The sequence below is a fragment of the Pelmatolapia mariae genome, linkage group LG16_19 (assembly GCF_036321145.2).
Source record: "Pelmatolapia mariae isolate MD_Pm_ZW linkage group LG16_19, Pm_UMD_F_2, whole genome shotgun sequence".
NCBI lineage: Eukaryota > Metazoa > Chordata > Actinopteri > Cichliformes > Cichlidae > Pelmatolapia > Pelmatolapia mariae.
The window spans coordinates 21,519,536-21,537,761 of NC_086241.1; the positions used below are offsets into that span (position 1 = coordinate 21,519,536).

At 40.7% G+C, this 18,226-nt stretch overlaps 2 protein-coding genes across 4 annotated transcripts; both read right to left on the reverse strand.

The window, feature by feature from the left end:
* Nucleotides 1-95: 95 nt before the first annotated feature.
* LOC134645636 (rhodopsin kinase GRK1-like) lies at nucleotides 96-4,244 on the reverse strand. Its single transcript, XM_063499161.1, has 7 exons — nucleotides 3,311-4,244; nucleotides 2,233-2,360; nucleotides 1,581-1,738; nucleotides 1,408-1,491; nucleotides 1,161-1,285; nucleotides 869-1,070; nucleotides 96-764 (listed from the first exon to the last, which is right to left on the reverse strand). Exons 1-7 carry the CDS (start codon nucleotides 4,007-4,009, stop codon nucleotides 475-477), a joined length of 1,686 nt encoding a protein of 561 aa, XP_063355231.1. The 5' UTR covers nucleotides 4,010-4,244; the 3' UTR covers nucleotides 96-474.
* Nucleotides 4,245-5,679: 1,435 nt separating this feature from the next.
* On the reverse strand, nucleotides 5,680-15,234 carry tfdp1a (transcription factor Dp-1, a). 3 transcript variants are annotated; one of them, XM_063499162.1, is made up of 12 exons: nucleotides 15,116-15,234; nucleotides 13,050-13,134; nucleotides 12,545-12,611; nucleotides 12,240-12,361; nucleotides 11,187-11,308; nucleotides 10,818-10,983; nucleotides 10,538-10,684; nucleotides 10,396-10,464; nucleotides 9,901-10,052; nucleotides 8,785-8,951; nucleotides 7,908-7,986; nucleotides 5,680-7,832 (listed from the first exon to the last, which is right to left on the reverse strand). In XM_063499162.1, exons 2-12 carry the CDS (start codon nucleotides 13,059-13,061, stop codon nucleotides 7,694-7,696), a joined length of 1,242 nt encoding a protein of 413 aa, XP_063355232.1. In that variant the 5' UTR covers nucleotides 13,062-13,134; nucleotides 15,116-15,234; the 3' UTR covers nucleotides 5,680-7,693. The 3 variants fall into 3 exon arrangements, with proteins under 3 accessions (XP_063355232.1, XP_063355233.1, XP_063355234.1); XM_063499163.1 differs by lacking the exon at nucleotides 15,116-15,234 and adding an exon at nucleotides 13,936-13,982; XM_063499164.1 differs by lacking the exon at nucleotides 15,116-15,234 and adding an exon at nucleotides 13,772-13,928.
* Between the last annotated feature and the right edge of the window lie 2,992 nt (nucleotides 15,235-18,226).

An 18,226-nucleotide genomic window follows, 5' to 3' on the forward strand; every position in this document is an offset into this window, starting at 1 on the left:
TGGCATGAACCCTACAGGAGCAGATATGCAGCTCTTACATGGTCAACATGTGACTGTCACTTAGCACCAAAGATAACACATCACTAAACCCTGGCTCCAAAATGGGATTTTTTTTGTTTTAATGCATTTTAAATCTAAAAGCTTTACAATAATTCATCACATATACATATAAAGAGAAGTAAGTGAGCAGGTTGATGGTGAAAGGAGATGAGGGGCAGAAGACTGAAGGGACAATAGATGACAGATGATGTCAACAATTTGGAATTTTTCAACACCTAAATCTATGATCAAGTTCATTTCAGGCTGGAAGTCCGCCTCCAGTCTCTTCTCGCTGTTCCCATGTCGACATAAAACCTGCAAACTGTTTCAGTGTGCGATCACAAAGTTCAGAACCGACTGGTGTCTCTCATGGTGTCTTCATGCCGCATGCTCTAAAGAAACGAAAGTCTGTGCAGTTCACACGTGTTAGTGACTCTAAGATAAGCAACACGTCGATGACTTTGGCTGCTCTAGTATGGACTCCCTGCGGAGATCGTTGGGGATGGTGCCTTCAGGGCCCCAAACGTTGAGCTCTCCGTAAATTCCCATCTCGATCATCTCCTCTTGCCAAGGAATGGAGATGTTGCCCGTGGCGAACTCGTCAAAAAAGTTCTTATCAGGATCCTCCAATGTCACCCCCTTCACCGAGGAGAATGCCCCGACGTCATCCAGACTTTTAGCATACACCACTTTGGGGTCAGGGACAAAAGGAGGAGGTAGAATTCCTGAAATAAAGTGACAAATGTTAATTAAGCACCACATTAAATGGTTAGTGGCTTCAAACGTTTTCCTAAATCAAAAAGATCTTGAGCAAATATCGAAAGGTTACCTGCGTTCAGTTTCCTCCAGTTAATGCCGCTGAAAAATGGATGTGCTCTGATTTCGTCACAGCATCCATTCTTAAAACCCATCCTCTGATCCACCTCCTTGGCCAGCAGCCCATCACACAACGACTTTGCATGCTCACTGAAGCTGTCAGTGTAGGTCACCACCCGATTTAGCATACGCTCTTTCATCTCCTCACGTTCCACCTGAGAAGAAGATCAACAGCTTCTAAACCTCTTCTTTCCTCTGTCTGCTTTCTTTGCACAGAAAGTACCACCTGTAGTTTAGACTCTCACCTTCTCTCCTCTGTTTCTGAATGGATTCTTAGCAGCCATGAATTCATATAAAGTCACTCCAAGAGTGAAGTAGTCAACGGAGGAGTCGTACTTTTCTCCCTTTAGCATCTCTGGTGCCATGTAACCTGCAAAAAATTAAAAATAAAAACAATGACAAGATGAGCTACAATTAAAAATGAAACCTGTGAGATTACCCTTAAACGTGAACCTGCATACAGATTTCTCAGTGGGTGCAGATGAGACCCACCTGGAGTCCCAGCATAGCCTTTTGTCATGGTTTTGCCTTCTTTTAGTTCCACAGCAAGACCCAAGTCAGATATACGTACATTCCCTGTTGTGATTTAAAAATATATATATTATTAGCTCATAATCATGTTATTCTCCAAAAACTTTCACAGCTGTTTGATTATAATGTATTACCGTCATTATCAAGCAGCACATTTTCTGGTTTGAGATCTCGGTAGATGATTCTTTTCTGGTGGAGGTGTTCCAAGCCCTGGATGATCTGGGCAATGTAAAAACAGGCTCGAGGCTCATCAAACCCTGGGTTGTTTTCATCCACCAGGTAAATATGGTACCTACAGGGAACAGATAAGCCAAGGCTAATTATTAAAGGCCTTCAATATGCACACATTTGCAGTATTTTATATCTTAAGCATGTCCATATGCTGCTGGTTCTACGTGTGCAGACTGTAAGCATTCAAATTTGATTTTCTAGGATTAAAGGATGTTTGCTTTAAAGAGAAAAAATCTATTATCTTGCTTTCTAAGTAATCTGATCTAAAAAGGCAAATACTTTAAATTTTAGCTCAAATTGTGCATAATCTGACTCTGCACTTCTTGAACTCAGTCTGCAGATGAATACTGACACATCTGGGTGACTGTCATTTCCAGCACACTACAGCTGACTTCAACATCTCTGTAACAACCTTTGCTTCACTGGCAAAGGAGATACTTAAAGTTAGTGCATACAGATTATAGAAGTTTAGGCTGCAACTAAAGCAACAACATGCTAATAAGGGTTAAGGAGTGTGTGCTACAGCCAGATGTTCATGCTTCAAAACAAAGTTACTTGAGATCTCCTCCATTCATGATGGTCATGACCAGACAAAGCTCCTCCTTTGTCTGAAAGGCGTACGCCAGCGACACAATGAAGCGACTGTGAACCTTCTCTAGAATACATTTCTCCACCATCGCCCCCTACAGGAAAAAAATAGGAAAGACAACTTTGAAAAATGCTCGCATGCGAAACTAAACAGATGTTTCGTTGCTCAGGTTGTGTGTGCCATTTGGAGGAGAGGTTCAGGTATACACTTCAGAGAATGACCTCGGACAAGTCAAGGGCAAAATGCAACAGCGCCAAGGAGTTCCCTTCAGAAGAGCTTTTCCATAAAGCTCCCAGTAATCACTCTATCCCTGTCTCAGTGTTTAATACTGCAGGCTAAAGCCAAATGAGACAGAGGCAGGGACAAAGATGATTAGCACCATTGCAGCCCTGCTCAGTGGAAGGCACTTGCTCTAAAGTATAAATCCAAACCATCCCACTCACAGTGAAAAAAATAATGAATTGCATTCGGTCGAAACTAATTCTACTTTCAGGTTGTTAAAAAATTTCTCCCTTAGAGCTTCCAATTTCCACATCTCATTACACAGAGAGAAAGCCATTTCATTTTTAAATATATTTATTACCATCCAGCTGAAACTGAGATATTATAAATCTGCAAAAGCTCATTAGGATCTGCAGTATGTTTTGTTTGTTTTACCTTGTTTACTAGTAGTTTGCAGTAACTTTTACTTCAGATAATACAAAAAAGAATGCACAGATGAATTATGCATGATTATGTCAGTGTGTTGGTGTTAGTCGTGGCAGTTACTCGGGGTGAAGTAGTTTAAATATCCCCAGATCGAAGCTGTATCATGAAAGCCATGTTATTATATAAATGTATGAATAATTATAATCCTGTTAGAGGAAATACTCTGCCTGATGAGATCTTCTACGTTGTTAATGAATGTTTTCTCTCACAAAGTATTTCGATGCTGTGATTTTACCCCCATTTAAAATGGTTTTCTTCCACCACTGGGGGAGGCAAAAAGCCAAAGGCATGTTCAGTAAATGAGCATCATCTCAGAAATGACATTTATTCTCTCACCTCGTAGCCTTTCCTCTTCTTCAGCCTCTTCTTGTTGAGTTTCTTACAGGCGTACAGTTTTCCCGTGGCTTTCATCTGACAGGCAGACACCTCTCCAAACCCACCTTTCCCCAGCACACGGAAATCGAGGAACCAGTCTTCATCCATGGGCTGCATCTCCAGCCATTTCCACTGCAGGAACCTCTTCAGGTACATGCTCTCCAGGAAGAAAGTGTAGGGGGCCTCGCGCAGATAGTCCAAAGTCTTGGCCAGCGCTGCAGAAAACAAATCATCACCTACAGCCTCGAGGGATTCTTTCACCTTCGTTATGATGTCCTCACTGAGGAACGGGCAGAAGTGTTTGGCAGAGGGGTCCATGTAACGCTGAACTAACTTCGAAGCTTTTTTTGCCCTCTCAGAGTCCTCTGCCAGGTCATAGTCCTCGATGTCTTTCCACAAGCGACATGCCCCATGATACTCTTTGTTTGCGTCCAAGAATTCCCTAAAGAGACGTTTGCCAATTGGCTGTTCAACACAGACCGAGTCAAAGGATAAATCTAGGGTGTCCTTCAGGCCTTCGCACACAGTGATGTGGGGCAATTTGAGGCGAGAGTGGTACTTTTTATCCCGAGCTGCTGCTGGATTAGAGCCATCGATGCTTCCACGAGCATTGATGTAAGCAGAATTTGCTACCACGGTTGTGAGTCCTCCGATATCCATGTTGAGGGTAAGCGACTGTTAAGCAATGCAAAAAGAAGACATCGCAAAGAGAGGAAGGCGGTGAACGGTAAATGCTGCCAACTAACGTGCAGGGGTGAGGAAGAAAAAAAGGACAGGCTGAAGCAAGACTGAGAGAACAGGAGACAGATCACAGAGGAGTGGCAGAGGGAGCATGAGAGACAAACGGGAACTCGAGACTGGTGACTGAACTAGATCCCAGCACACTTTGAGCACTGTACCACCCTCACACACACACACACACACACACACACACTCACACTCACACACACACACACCCCTGAGTCAACACCTTTCAGTAATCCATTAACACCCCAATGCCCCAGACAAAGTGTGCGAGCACATGCTGGAACAGAACAACACAAGCAGCATATATGCAGGATATCACCAGTCAACTGGCAAACCAGTTAGCAGTTCATACAGCCTATAAGCAGCACTCTGCTTCACATTAAAGCTCCAGTTTGAATGAGGAATAATATTTGAGATTACCCAAAAGGCCTACTAAATGCTGAAATACACTGGGATGTTTTTAATAGCCAATAGGGTTTTGCAGCATAGGGAAAAATATTAAGTTTCAAAATATTGCATTTAAAATGGAAAATATGGCTAAATACTAAATGTAAGGCCAAGAGAAGTCTTTGAGATTACTCCATTAGCCACGAGTCAGCAAAGAAACACTGTTTAAAGCAGGCCCTACATAAGGATGATCCTCAGAAGTGTCTTATTTAACTTTGAATGGCGATATATCTAGTTCAGGTTGCAAAAACAGTGTGTTTGGTCCCACAGGTGGCCATTATGGATGGAAGGAATTCGCTTTTTCTTGTTGTCGTTTGTCAAGTCTTGGGGTTTTTTGGTTTTTTTTAACAAATGGTGCCAAATTTGAGGCAATTTATAAGATCCTACCCAGACTGTACCCATCTAATCCTGTCATTTTGTCATAAATCAAGCAGGTAAAGGCAACGCGTTCAAGTATAGCACTTTTGGAAGCTGCTGCTGGAAACGGCAGCTTTCAAATTCTATATGATCAAATGAGCCCTCAATGCAAATTAAACAGGCCACTCTTTGACGGCAAAAAACAACACAAAACGCACTAGTGAACTCAGGAACATAAAAATGCAAACAGAATAAACAGTAAACAGAATAAAAATAGAGGGGGATGATCACAGGATCCTTTCCATGGTAAAGACAAACACCACCTATCCAGTCAAAGGAATGATCCATGTCTACCATAAAGAGCCCATGAAAGAACATACAGACTTGACCAAAACCATCTACAACAAGAACATCAAAGTAGCACCAAATCTGGCTCACAATCCATTATGAATATGATCATGAGAACAGGTTAAAGACCCACTGGGTGACAGCTGTGCACAAGTAAAATCTAACTAGAACTGTAGGAGAAGTAGTGATTCTTGTGAACTGTGGATGGACAACTGACCCAAATCATACTCAGGAACAGCACTGTTGGACAGTTACAACAGCAGCCTGTAACAGAATGATGGGAGGGAGAAAAAACAAAAAACAAAAAAAACAAACAAAAACAAAACAGGATGGACGAGACGAGGCGTGGGACAGCTTATGAATCGAAGCATACTACATAATCCAAACAACGGAGGCAGTGTAACGTATGGACATGCATGCTTCCACTGGAACTGGTTTCACGACTGTTTATTGATGATGTGACAAAACACAGAAGCAGCAAGATGAATTCTGAATCGTACAGAGCTTTACCGTCTTCAGCCAAACGCAGCAAAGCTTAAAACAGTGAATTAAATGTTAATGCAAGAGCAACCCAAAAGTGTTCGGAAAAAGGTAAAGTGGAAAGTTATGCAATGACAATGCCAAACCAACCAAATTAGGTAGAAAAACCCACGAACAAACAATCGAAGGTTTGGCAAGACATCAAAAATGGCAAAACTCATTCTTTGTAATATCCATAGTTTTATGATTTCAGTCATTCCTATTTTTTTTTTTTTATTGTAAGTTGTCTAATTTCATTGAGGCCCATGTATAAAATTGGTGTAACTTTACAGTTTAATTAAATTTAACTGCAACTGCATCTGTGTGTTATTTTGTATTTTTTATGGTGGATTTCAGAGCTAAAATTAGATAAACTGTTAGTCTTCCAGCATTTCTGGATTAAAAGAACTCAACAGCTCTAAACAAGTCACAGGATCCGGTTTATCAATGAATTAACAGATGCTTTAAAAAAAAAAAAAAAAAAAGCTTTTTTCCAATATTCCAGTATCTGCAGTGTATCCAAAGTTTTTGGCCACATCCAATTAAAAACTGCTGACAGAAAGCAAACTAGCATAATGTAAGAACCAATCACACTGCAGCAGCATAATCATTGTCAGGCATCCTTTTCCCAAGTGTCAGGCATCCAAGCAGTGTGTCCCTTGTGGTTTTCTTTTGACAAGCAGTCAACTTCTTTAAAAACTGAGCTAGTTTCCTTCCCCAGTTCTTTTAATAGACAGTGTTGAGACAACGACCCAGCTAGACGTTTCTAGCGCCTTCTGCTCATCTCTCATACTACTATTTAAGTAAACTTTGTTTCCAACCCGAAAGACAGTCGACCTTACCCCACCCCCAGAAAAACTCATGAATTGTGGATACAAACTTATTAAAACAATCTATATTTAATTTGCAAACTTATATTAGATTACAGAAAAAGGTATTTGGAAGAGTCAGTACACGTGTTGCTCAGTTTTAAAAGGGAGATCTTTGAAGGGTGTACATAAAGACCTATACAACCACACATTGTTACATCAATAATTTTTGTAGGTCTATCGTTACCACTGGCCTCTAAAGGAAACTATAAGCTACAATTGTTGTAGGATTCATATATGTAATTAACAAAGAAAGCTTATTTACCTAGGAGCCTGGGTTATGAAAGTCTTTACCTCGCTGCTGCCATTATTTTGTAAACACTACCAAGGCATTAACAGGGCGGTGATGGAGAATTCCTCAACTCTGGAATACAAATAAAACTAGCAAAGAAGATCAGGAAAGCAGCTGCCTACGGAACAGAAGGAAGCCAGCCCAAAAACAATCGGGAAACCATTTCAAATTGCCCAGAACACAAAACCAAAACAAAACAAAAAAAGTATGACGAGATATGATGGAGCCCCATCCTGTGATGCAGTGGCATCTGTGTTAAGCCATTCAGAATCCATGGTGTTGCACTAACAACACATCTCACAGCAGACACTTTGGCCACCTTGGAACATTTTGATCATGTCTGCCATATGCAACTGCAGAAAAAAAATAATAAGTCAAACGGGTACATTATACATTCTCCAACAGCAGTAGGCCTTATAGAGTTGCTTTTTAGTGGGATGGCTTATTAAGAAGTGGATTAGACATAAAGACTTCAGGTGGCAGGGAGACTACAGTTCCCTTGGACGACACCTCCCACTAAGCTGTGGTGCAGGTGATTCAGGAGCAGAAAAAGGTGGGTGCAAACACCTCTGTTCTTTTAATTTTCATCGACACCCCTGAGAAAGCCAGACAGAAATACAGGGAAACAGGGCGGAGGGGAGTTTAGGGGGGGAAAAAAAAAAAAAAAAAAAAAAAAAAAAAAAGCACACACGACAGTGGACTAAATTCCCACGGTGAGGGTGGTTTTGAAGACTGTGCTTGTTGGAGTGGCGAGGTGTAGGGAGGTTAGTCTTCATCGTCATTCTCATCGTACTCATCCTCATCGTCGTCATCCCCCATGTAAGACACTGGAGTCTCCACACGAGACCCGCTGTAGTGAGAATCGTTTGAGCTGGACGCCATGGTGCCATCAGTGCAGCCATCACTGCATAAGAGGATGGGGAAATGTTAGAAAAAGCAGTGTGCACATTATAGCTACATTACATTTAGCACCTCTTACCTGTTTGCAGGGTAACGGGCTCCATTAGCAGAGGAACCTCCAGTGATGTAGACGTTACTGATGGGACCTTTGGCCATTTCTGGATAAAGAGAAAATGAATTAGAATGAAGACCTTCTCTGACTATTTACAGACCTGAGTGGGGATAAGAGATATAGAACAAAGGGATTCAGAAAGCACAATCAGATTCTTGCCTATTTTAACTGCAGATGAAGACTAACCCTTTGACGTTGAACCCTTTGAAGCCGTTTCTGTCTAAGGGTGTTTTTTCTCACCTCTCACTCTAGACAGAGTTGACGAGTTTATAAACGTGTAGCTTTTTTTTTTCCCACACAGAAAAAAAAGAAAGAAAATGCAGACCTGGTAGTTAGGTCAGATCATCATGTCATAAACCGCACTGGAGTTTTTTTTTTTTTTTTTTTTTTTTTTTTTTTTTTAAATAACATGGCCCAAGACCCGGTCCTCCAAAGCTGCGATCCCCAACCTTTTTTGCACCACAGACCGGATAAAACCAGTACTGGTACCAAAAAACCCAGAAGATTTATTCATAACACAGGGGAAAAGACCCAGGGAAACAGAGTTAGCGATAAAAACGATAAAAAAAAAAAAAATAACGATAAAAAAAACAAAAACAATAAAAACTCTGAAAACCATAAATTTCCCGCCTGAGCCTCAACTCTTGCAGCCCGGTGCCAAATGACTCATGGACCAGCAGCGGTCCGTGGCCCAGGGGTTGGAGACCGCTGCTCCAAAGGGTCTCGGTCCAATTGTTTGGTCCCCATCCAAGTGTGATTACTGTGTTCACAACTGCACCAAGAACCAGGGGCGTAATTTCCATGGGGGGTAGGGGGGCCAAACATATGGATATTGGGCACTTACCTATAACATAAGGCTCCAGAGCTTTGGGCACCAGGCTACGTGCGATTTTCAGATCCTCTGGAGAACACTTTCCCACCTCCAAGCCGCAGGCCATGCCCATACGTTTTAGCACCTCGATGTCATCGTGGATCTCAAACATGCTGTCGAAGTTAAACAAATACTCGAACCTGAAGAGAGGAAAAATGGGAAAGGGTCAATTATCCAAACAAGTGTTCGTTCTAATTTTAAAGAGGATCATGGGTACCAAATCAAGGACAGCATACTGAATAGAATAGAACATGGGTCCCATTTTCAACACATTTGGCCAAGAAGAAATTAGCCAAAGGTTCTTCAGTATTTTAGTTAGCCCGTTGAGCACAGCTACTAGTTTTCCTTTCAAAATAAAGTTCATCTACAAAGCGGGGATTATTTTAGATCAGGGGTGTTGAACTCCAGGCCTCAAGGGTCGGTGTCCTGCAGGTTTTAGATGAGTCCTTGATCCAACACAGCTGATTTAAATGACGAAATTACCTCCTCCGCATGTCTTGAAGTTCTCCAGAGGCTGGTAATGAGCTAATCATTTGATTTAGGTGTCCTGACCCAGGGTGATATCTAAAACCTGCAGGACACCGGCCCTTGAGGCCTGGAGTTGGACACCCCTGGTTTAGTTGCATGTGGGAAGGCCTCATATTTACTTCTTCAAGTCAGCCACTAATCCTATACACACTGAAATGTTGAGTTAAAAATGAGGAGATTCTAGTCATTGTTATAATGCACATCTTGATACCACACTATAATGCTTTGCACTGACAGAAGGCTTCCAAGCCTCTTTTAGCTTACTTGCCAAGAACCAGAACACAATTAACCTGCAATTATAGTTGAGTTTCCTACCTATGCAGCTCCAAGGTATTACATACAATCATGTCACATGGCTAGAAAAAATAAAGCAGCTTATGTGACTGACGGGCTGTTGTCAAGTACATGTTGTTCCGCAACTATTTATTAAAGCCCTAATAAATACAGCCCGGTGAAACACTACCAGCGCCTCGATGAAAATGTGAACACCTCCCCCGCTTTTTGGATAATTCCCCCCCCCCACCCCAGTTACAAATTATTCCAAGTGCCAGCATCACACACTTGTCGTTGGAGATGCTGCAGTCGATGACAGTTTTCTTGCTGGTGTTGACAATAATGAAAGGAAGGTGGATGATGGAGTTGGGAGGTGGAGGTCTGTTTGCCTGCTGCTCTGTCTGCCTATTCCTCTGAACCAGGTTCTTAAAAGCTATTTGCTGTAAGACAAGATCAAAGACAAGTTAAAACTCAAACAGCTGCAAAGAACTAAGAGTGTAGCACTACAGCACTCTTAGATTTATTTATTTATAAGTTGGCATTTTGTATTTCTACTTGCATATATAGAGAGATTCAATGAGAAGAACTTCTGTTTATTACTGATTCATTATGATCCAGCATTACAAAAAGAGACAAAACACACACAAAAGCAATCTAAAGAGACCAATCAGTTCGTGGGGTATTTATGAAGTGTCTTCTGCAGCCTTGATGCACAATTACCACTATAAAGACTATAATTGTAGCCCCCCTTTGATCACACAAGTACCAGCACTCAAATCCAACCTGCAGTATGAGCTCCTGAAGCTGTGATTGTTTCTGCTTAATCCTCTCCAGCCGCCTTTGTCTCTCCACCTACAGTTGAAATAAAACCGTTTTAACACTGGTAACAAAAGCAGGAATGACTGTCTTCGCTGTGCGTTTCTACCTCTAGGTTTTGGCACTCTTGCGCTGAGTTGGTGGGTAGGCCAATCCACTTGATTTCTTTTTTCTCTTTAGAAATAATGTTCATGGCCATGAGCACGTTAAGTGCATCATAAACGCGTCGTCGAATGTTCTTCTGGTCATACACATGCTAAAATGAGAGAGAGAGAGCAAAAAAGACGCAATTCAAAACATTAATAAAATATAGCTTAGAATTAAAATATCTTCATCAGGAGTAATCAGTCTGCATCACTCTGAGACAGTATCACACAGCGGAAGCTCACTGAGTCATTCGGTGACATGTGGTTGTCTGATGAGCTGAATTCTGCCACTAGTTCATCTGCCACTTCATTGTACGTGGTCACTCCTTTCTTCTGCACCTTCTCGCACACCTTCATGGAAAAATGCCTCAAGCCCTTCCCATTCTTTTCGCCTTTCTTCCCACGTTTTCTGCAAACATAAAAAATAAACGAGCCCACGCCACCATAAACACAAACACACTGATGTGTGGCAATCTGGCATTCACTTTCTTTTTTTTAATCGCTATGAATAGCTATCAGACTTGACCCATTCTAAAATGCTTAGCTTAATCTGGACAGAGCTCACCAATAATGTCCCAAGCTTAAAATCTTAAGGGCAATTTGAAGCCTTACCCTGATGACCAAGGAGAGGCATCGGCCGGTTGACTCTGTGTGAGGAACTGGGAACTGGGTGTGTGTGGACTGTTTACCAAAATGGTGTTTGATACGGTAGGCCTCTGGGGTGTTCCAATCACCTACAAGGAAGACCACAGAGAAGAGAAAGAACACACATTGATATCAGCATTGTCAGTCATGCTTTTGTTGTCATCAACAATAAGTTTCTCCTCTAAAACCTCATGTACTCAAATCTTGACATGTAATATTTCTTCTAAAGCATCACACTTAAATATATTATGTTTAACTACAAAAACCAATTCACACTGAACATAAACTCGAGGTGGGACTCTGTTCACTCTCTTTAGGACGCGCATCTTCTGCTGATTTCTGTCATTTTGAGGATACCTTGCAGAAAGCTATAACTACCCTCAGTGCAATAAGGAATGATTTAAATACATTTGGCCTTGCATTAGATATCTGACAGTTGAAGCAGTAAAGTTAAATAAAAGATATTTCATTTGACATAACTTGACTTTTTATGCAAAATATTTGGTTTTGTCATGAAAATCATCATTGGTGATTGTTTGAATACAGCTTTAAGGGAGAAATAAGACATTTTTAGAATTTCAGTCATTTATGATGACTAATAAAAACCTGATGCTGAATTGGGCTGATGACAGTTAAAGAGACAGCTTTAAAAAACTGCATCCCTAACAGCAATGTGAGGCATCTTGAAGACGGGTGATCTATTCCTTCAGTAAGGTGATATCTAAGCTGATTTCCGTTATGTATACATTCCTTGTACATAATGGGATGATGGGTGTAATCCTGCTGACTGTAGAGTTGATGAGCTTAGGATCAACTGCCTCCAGCTACCCTCTCCCCGGTCACCTCACAATGATAATGGAGGGGGCTTATACAACATTCATATAAAGCCGAGTAAAACCCTACAAAAATTCATCTACCTAATATTTAGGGGAGCCAAAGCATTCTTTAAATTTGCTGAGGGTTTCTACGCCTTAAGAGAAAAGGAACCACATAATGCTGACTTAACAGGACCTCACTCACCATGTGTGGTACATTTTGCATGTGTGTAGCGACGTTCACATTGGATGGCCCAAGGGTTTTGGGTAGTAGCTGTTTGGCCACAGGGGCAGCTGTGGGCTGGACAGTAACCAAGGACAGGACACCTTACAGGAGACATGAGAAGATCATTAATGAGGGAAGCTTTTGAATGAAACACCATTGCCCCCTATTGTCCACCTACCAACAAACAGCCCTACTGCCTCTTAAACTAGACTGTACATGCTGCTTAGAATGCCCTGTATATCACATATGCACAATTTCTGTAGGCAAGTATTCACAAAATATACCTTTACTGGGGCTCAGATTCTGATCGATGAAAACCTTCAGCTCTCCATTGGTTTCAATTAGACCAGCCTGTAAAAGAGAACAACTTAATATACTGCAGAAACCACAGAATTGAAGACGAATCCAGTTAAACAAACTCCATACAGTAGAAGCTACTTTTGGCTGATGCCTTATTTACGAGGGGTCACCGCAGCAAGTTGTACAAGTTTGATTTGCCAGAGTTTAAACACCGGATGCCCTTCCTGATTCAATGGAACCGTGTCACCTTCCAGGACCTAACAGGGGATCTTTTGTAAGGCAAATGTATAAACCACTCCACTATGAAGTCACTAAACAAATCCCACAGTCTATTTAAAAAGAAAAAAAAAAAGAAACGAAAAGAAAAGAAAAGGCTACAAGACTAAGTGCAGCCAGTAAATTAAAGGACCCAAAATTAGCTACAGTACTTAGGTGACACAGCAGAAATAGCCTGATGTTTCTCATGAAACCATGTATATATTTACTTACATCTTTAGCCATGATCCCAAAGGACCGAAAAGAGGTATGCTTTGGGTTAAAAAGACTTTTCCTCTGCCAGTCACTATTCAGACCCCTGCAAACAGAAAGAGAACAAACTATTACTTAAATAATGACAAAATTGCAGTTTGACCCAAACATCATATTTCCCAATACTGTTTCCCAAGCTAAGCTGTGTTTCACTTTGTTTTGGAGAGGAAATTTAAACTTATTTCTGAAGTAAGGCCCATCTGGTCTGCTTGCTAAGAGCACATTGTAGAAAGCTAACTACATCACCAATGTTAGCGCCACTTGTTTTATTAGCCAAAATGCGCAGACATGTACGCTTCTCACACCAATCTCACGTGAACGAGCCACCGAGCAGTACTTTTAAATGTTCTATATATGCAGGAAACCATATTAAGCCATCCCTTGATGCTCACAACTTTTACTACGCTAAGTGTGCACAAGGCCTACTTCAGGTACCAAGCACGTCCGGAGGAGAGGCACCGTCCAACTTCTGCTACAGGTCACGCAAACAAGCGAACTTTATCACAACAGCGCTAAACTGATAATGTCGCAACAGAGACAGCACTATATGGCTCCAGGCACTGTGACTGCATGATACTGTAACAGCAGTCATATTATATCTCGATTAGCACGAACAATCTTTTGTTGGACGCAGCTAGCTGCTAACAGCTAGCGGTAGACCCAGCTTGCTGGTCTTAGCTTACTAGTTAGCTCCTGCACGCTCTGAGACGATTCATGTAGAAATGTTGCGATTACTGGTTCCGTGCTGCAGATCCCAGCTACACTTCAGCATGGGTTAACACTTAAAATATCGAACGTGCCTTTCGCACGATGAATGAGCTTAACTGTGGTGACTGTATGCGCTTACGAGTGCACTCTGTCTCCTCGACGGCTGTTGTTGTTGGCATTTGAGAATGGAGGAAGAGGAGGTCTAAATCCCCACTAAACAGGAAACAAACTAAGAAATGTCGAGATACTTTTTAACAATTCTATAGTTCATTTGAAGTACGAAATAATGTATTCACTTTGAGTATTTCACTTTTTAGCTTATTTTTTAATACAACAAGCCATGTCAGGATTTGCATAACTTGCTGTGTGCTAGCTGTACAAAGAGTGATCGTTTCCAAGTCAAAGAGACTGAAAAAGTAAACAAAGTTTGCCATCGATGCCAGCAAGGTGGATTTTATCCAGACGATAAAATTTTTTGCCACAGTTAACCACAACTTCTAAAATACCAGTTGCAGGTAGCTGCATATACTCCGTGAGTTGATTGCGTTTTATTGTCAATCGCTGACCTCCTTTTGCCAGTGTAGTAACCAGTATCAACACACATAGCTAAGTAATGAATAACATACTTTGTTGTCTGGAAGTTACATTTAAACACTCGACTTATTAGTATTATTATTATTATTATTATTCCACGCATTTAATCGCGTAACCTTTCTTATTTGTTCTTAATAAAACACGAAGACCCTTACGAATACTTTCCTGACGCTAAATTAACAGAGAGGTGGCCATTTTGAGGTGTCTAAAACTTAAATATTAGTTTTTATAAGGTTCGCTTCCAAACGAACTGTTGCATATGGATCCAATACAAGTACGTTACTGTAATCAGGTCGATTACAATCATCATGAACCGCAAAAATTTGCTTTGCTCTTCACTTCGTTACCGTCAGCTACATGCCGTAGGTTAGCGACTTGAAAGAGGATATATTAAATGCAATGCAAAAAGTACTTGTCTTTATTATCAAAATGTTTATTTTAACACTGAGCTAGCTCGCGATTGCACTTCACGAAGTAGGTGCTTCAGCGCTTTGTTAGCCCACTGGCTAGCTAGTGGGTTAGCACAGAAGCTAACCCCCAGCTGTCATCGACAACCCCAGAATTAGCTACAAGTTTACCTCGACGGTTAGCTTTGTATTTATTGGCGGTAACATTTTTTTTCAATATACTTAACAAACAATAGAAGGTCATACAGATATTTAACGTCAGTGGCTATCATATGCGTCAGCTGAGTGACAAGCTGCAGGTGAGTGGATGCTGCTTACCGGTGCACCTTACAGGTTAACAGATCGCTCGCTAGCCTTTCCTATCGACTTTCCGTTAGCCTTGCTACAGCAGCGTCTCTCACAATCTGATCTTGGCGGTGCCTCGCTTTAGTGGAGCTTGATTGGACAGCACGAATGAGACGAAAGCAAAGCGGTCAAAATAGTTCATGCCCACAACCTGGAGCTCTTTGGATTGGTGGATACCAGAGCCCTCGTGATACATGCAGCGCCGTCTGCTGCACGGGAGTGCGCCATAAAAAATGTGTTAATATGACAAGACGTGAAATAAGTAAGGGATCAGAGTATCGAAGGTTTAACACAAAGTTAGTTAACCTCCAGGGATGCAAATCTGTTCAGTTAGGAAGCCATGAGTCATTGTGAAACAATTTCACCTGATTTGGTGCAAATAACAGTGATAGCAAGTGCACTGGAGAGGTCTCAACACTCACTATTGTCACTGTTAGTGAGCCATTGTACAAATGCAGGAGATTTTCTTTGCGCCGCCCCCCCCATATGAATTTGAAAAATACAAAATAGCTCTTGAGAACTATCAAAATAGCATTTTTTTTCTCTTGCCAAATTCTCAATAACTAATTTATAACAGTTAAAAATAGTTATAAATCCACTTTTTTTTCTTGTTTTGATTTTGTTCATCATCAACTTACAACATGCAAACATCAACATATATTAAAGAAGAGTAATTACGCACTGCAACCCTATGTGCAGCCTTGTTACTGAAACTTATTTAGGCTGGAAAAACAAGAGGCCAAACAGTGAGTGACTTGACAAAAAATCAGTGACACGATTGAGCTGCGTGTTAACACCGTGGTTAGATCGAAGGTCAGTCCTCCGTGATATATTTTCTATTTTTCCAGTCTTTTCTGACTAGACTGTGTCATTCCAACCAATGCAAACCCTGATATTCATATTACCAAAATAGAAATTAATTTAAAAGTTTAATTCCTTTGTTTATATCTCTATATTTATTCTTGACTTTCACAGTCAACTATCAGCTTACATCTTTTTCTGAGAAAACTCTAATATTAGCACTGATTTGCAATCCTGTTACTGTACATGTAAAACAAACATTACAAACATGTTAAAAATATATAAGATATTATTAAACAACATTTCTGTATAGTCCTGAGTATTTATTTGTCAGATGTATGACATAATCTACAAATAAAAGTAATATATCCGTTCAACCTCGTTATCTTGTGCAGGCCTGTTACTCTCATTTAACCCTGTTACCATACTATTTTTTTAATAAAGTAATCACAAATGTTCTTCTTAGCTCATAAGGGTTTAATCGTTTGCCTTTCTTTGCTTGAATTATCATATGAGTTGTGTATTTGTGACTCTTGAAAAGCTGGGCAAGGTAGATTTTCTCCATCCATAGATCCATCCATCCATTCATTTTCTTATGTGTATCTGGCACCAGGTTGTGGGGGCAAAAGCCTAAGCAAAACTCCCTTTCCCTAGTTACCTTTTCCACCTTTTCCGGGGGAACACCAAGGCCTTGGTGTTCTTTGCAGAATTGTTTTAATTCAGCGACGTTGGAGGGTTTCAGAGCATTAATGGCATGTTTAAGGTCATCACAAAGCATCTCAATCGGCTTTAAGCCCGGACTTTGACTAGGTCACTCCAAAAACGTTTTTGGATGTTGTCTTTTTTGTTTGTTTGGGGGGTGGATCGTTGTCCTGATGCATAAACCAATGCTCTGATATCCTTTTTTTGAAATCCTGTATTAGTTTTATGTCAGATGTAATGGGACTCAAACATTCCAATAAGTGGAACTTTTGTCTTGTCAGTCCACAGAATATTTTCCAAAAAGTCTTAGGGATCATCAAGATGGGTTGTTTTTTTTTTTTGGCAAATGTGAGACTAGCCTTTGTGGTCTTTCAGATCAGCAGTGGTTTTCTCCTTGGAATTTTTCTGAATTAACTTTAGTAATTAGTTCCTCTTTAGGCTTCATTCCTACAAGACTGCTCAAAGTCCTATCGTTAAAGCTTCAGTCTTAAATATCATCAGTCTATTTCTAGTAATGTGCTATGTACCACAGGCCTTCAAGCTGGCAGTAATTAAACAATCACATTAAAAGCCATCACTTGACCCAGCGGTCTTAGCTAATTATAGGACAATGTCCAACCTTCTTTCTTTCTTTTTTTTTTATCTCAAAAAGCCTTGAAAGAGTAGTTGTAAAACAGCTACCTGATCATCTGCAGAGGAATGGTTATTTGAAGAGTTTCAGTTGAGTTTCAGAGCCCATCACAGCACAGAAACAGCTTTAGCGAAGGCTACAAATGATCTTCCTATGGCCTCTGACAATGGACTCATCTCTGTGTTCTCTGTGTGACTCTGGTTTGTTAATGTATATGTGGACTCTTCTTCACACACTAAGGTTAATTATGGAGCTCCACGGGGTTCAGTGCTAGGACCAGTTCTGTTTACATTATACATGCTTTTACGTAGTATCATTAGAAGGCATAGCATACATAGCATCTCCAAAATTAGATTAAAATCCTCAGACTGAAAAATGAGTTCATGCATTTATTACTTCTAGGCTGGACTATTATAATTCATTACTATCAGGCTGCCATAAAATTCCCTGAAAAGCCTTCAGTTGATCCAGAATGCTGCAGCAAGAGTACTGACAAGGACTAGATAGAGAAAGCGTATTTCTCACATGCTGGCTTCCCTTCATTGGCTCCCTGTTAAATCCAGAATTGAAATTAAAACCCTCCTCATCACATCAGAGGTCCTTAATAATCAGGCCCTATCTAATCTCAAAGACCTCACAGTACAATATCACACCAATAAAGCACTTTGATCTCAGACTGTTGGTTTACTAGGTTTAAAAGTACAGTGGGAGGCAGAGCCCTCACTTTTCAGGCCCCTCTTCTGTGGAACCAGCTTCCAGTTTTGAATTTGGGAGACAGACTGCTTTTAAGATTAGGCTTAAAATGTTACTTTTTGCTAACTAAGAATATATTAGGGCTCCGTTTTGTTGCAAATAGGCCTAGACTACTGGGGGTTTCTGATGATACACTGAGTGTTTCTCCTTCAGTCACATTTTCACTCACTATGTGTTTACACACCACTCTGTATTTA

Bases quoted from the DNA above. Each gene is read 5' to 3' on its own strand.
- LOC134645636 (XM_063499161.1), bottom strand. From the start codon at position 4,009: ATGGATATCGGAGGACTCACAACCGTGGTAGCAAATTCTGCTTACATC. The intron at 1,739-2,232 runs GTAACTTTGTTT...TGTTCCCTGTAG, and splicing joins ATGAATGGAGGAGATCTCAA to GTACCATATTTACCTGGTGG. The intron at 1,071-1,160 runs GTGAGAGTCTAA...TCTTCTTCTCAG, and splicing joins TCAGAAACAGAGGAGAGAAG to GTGGAACGTGAGGAGATGAA.
- tfdp1a (XM_063499162.1), bottom strand. The intron at 10,053-10,395 runs GTTGGATTTGAG...CTTGTCTTACAG, and splicing joins TTCAGGAGCTCATACTGCAG to CAAATAGCTTTTAAGAACCT. The intron at 8,952-9,900 runs GTGTGTGATGCT...TCCTCTCTTCAG, and splicing joins TGCAGCATCTCCAACGACAA to GTTCGAGTATTTGTTTAACT.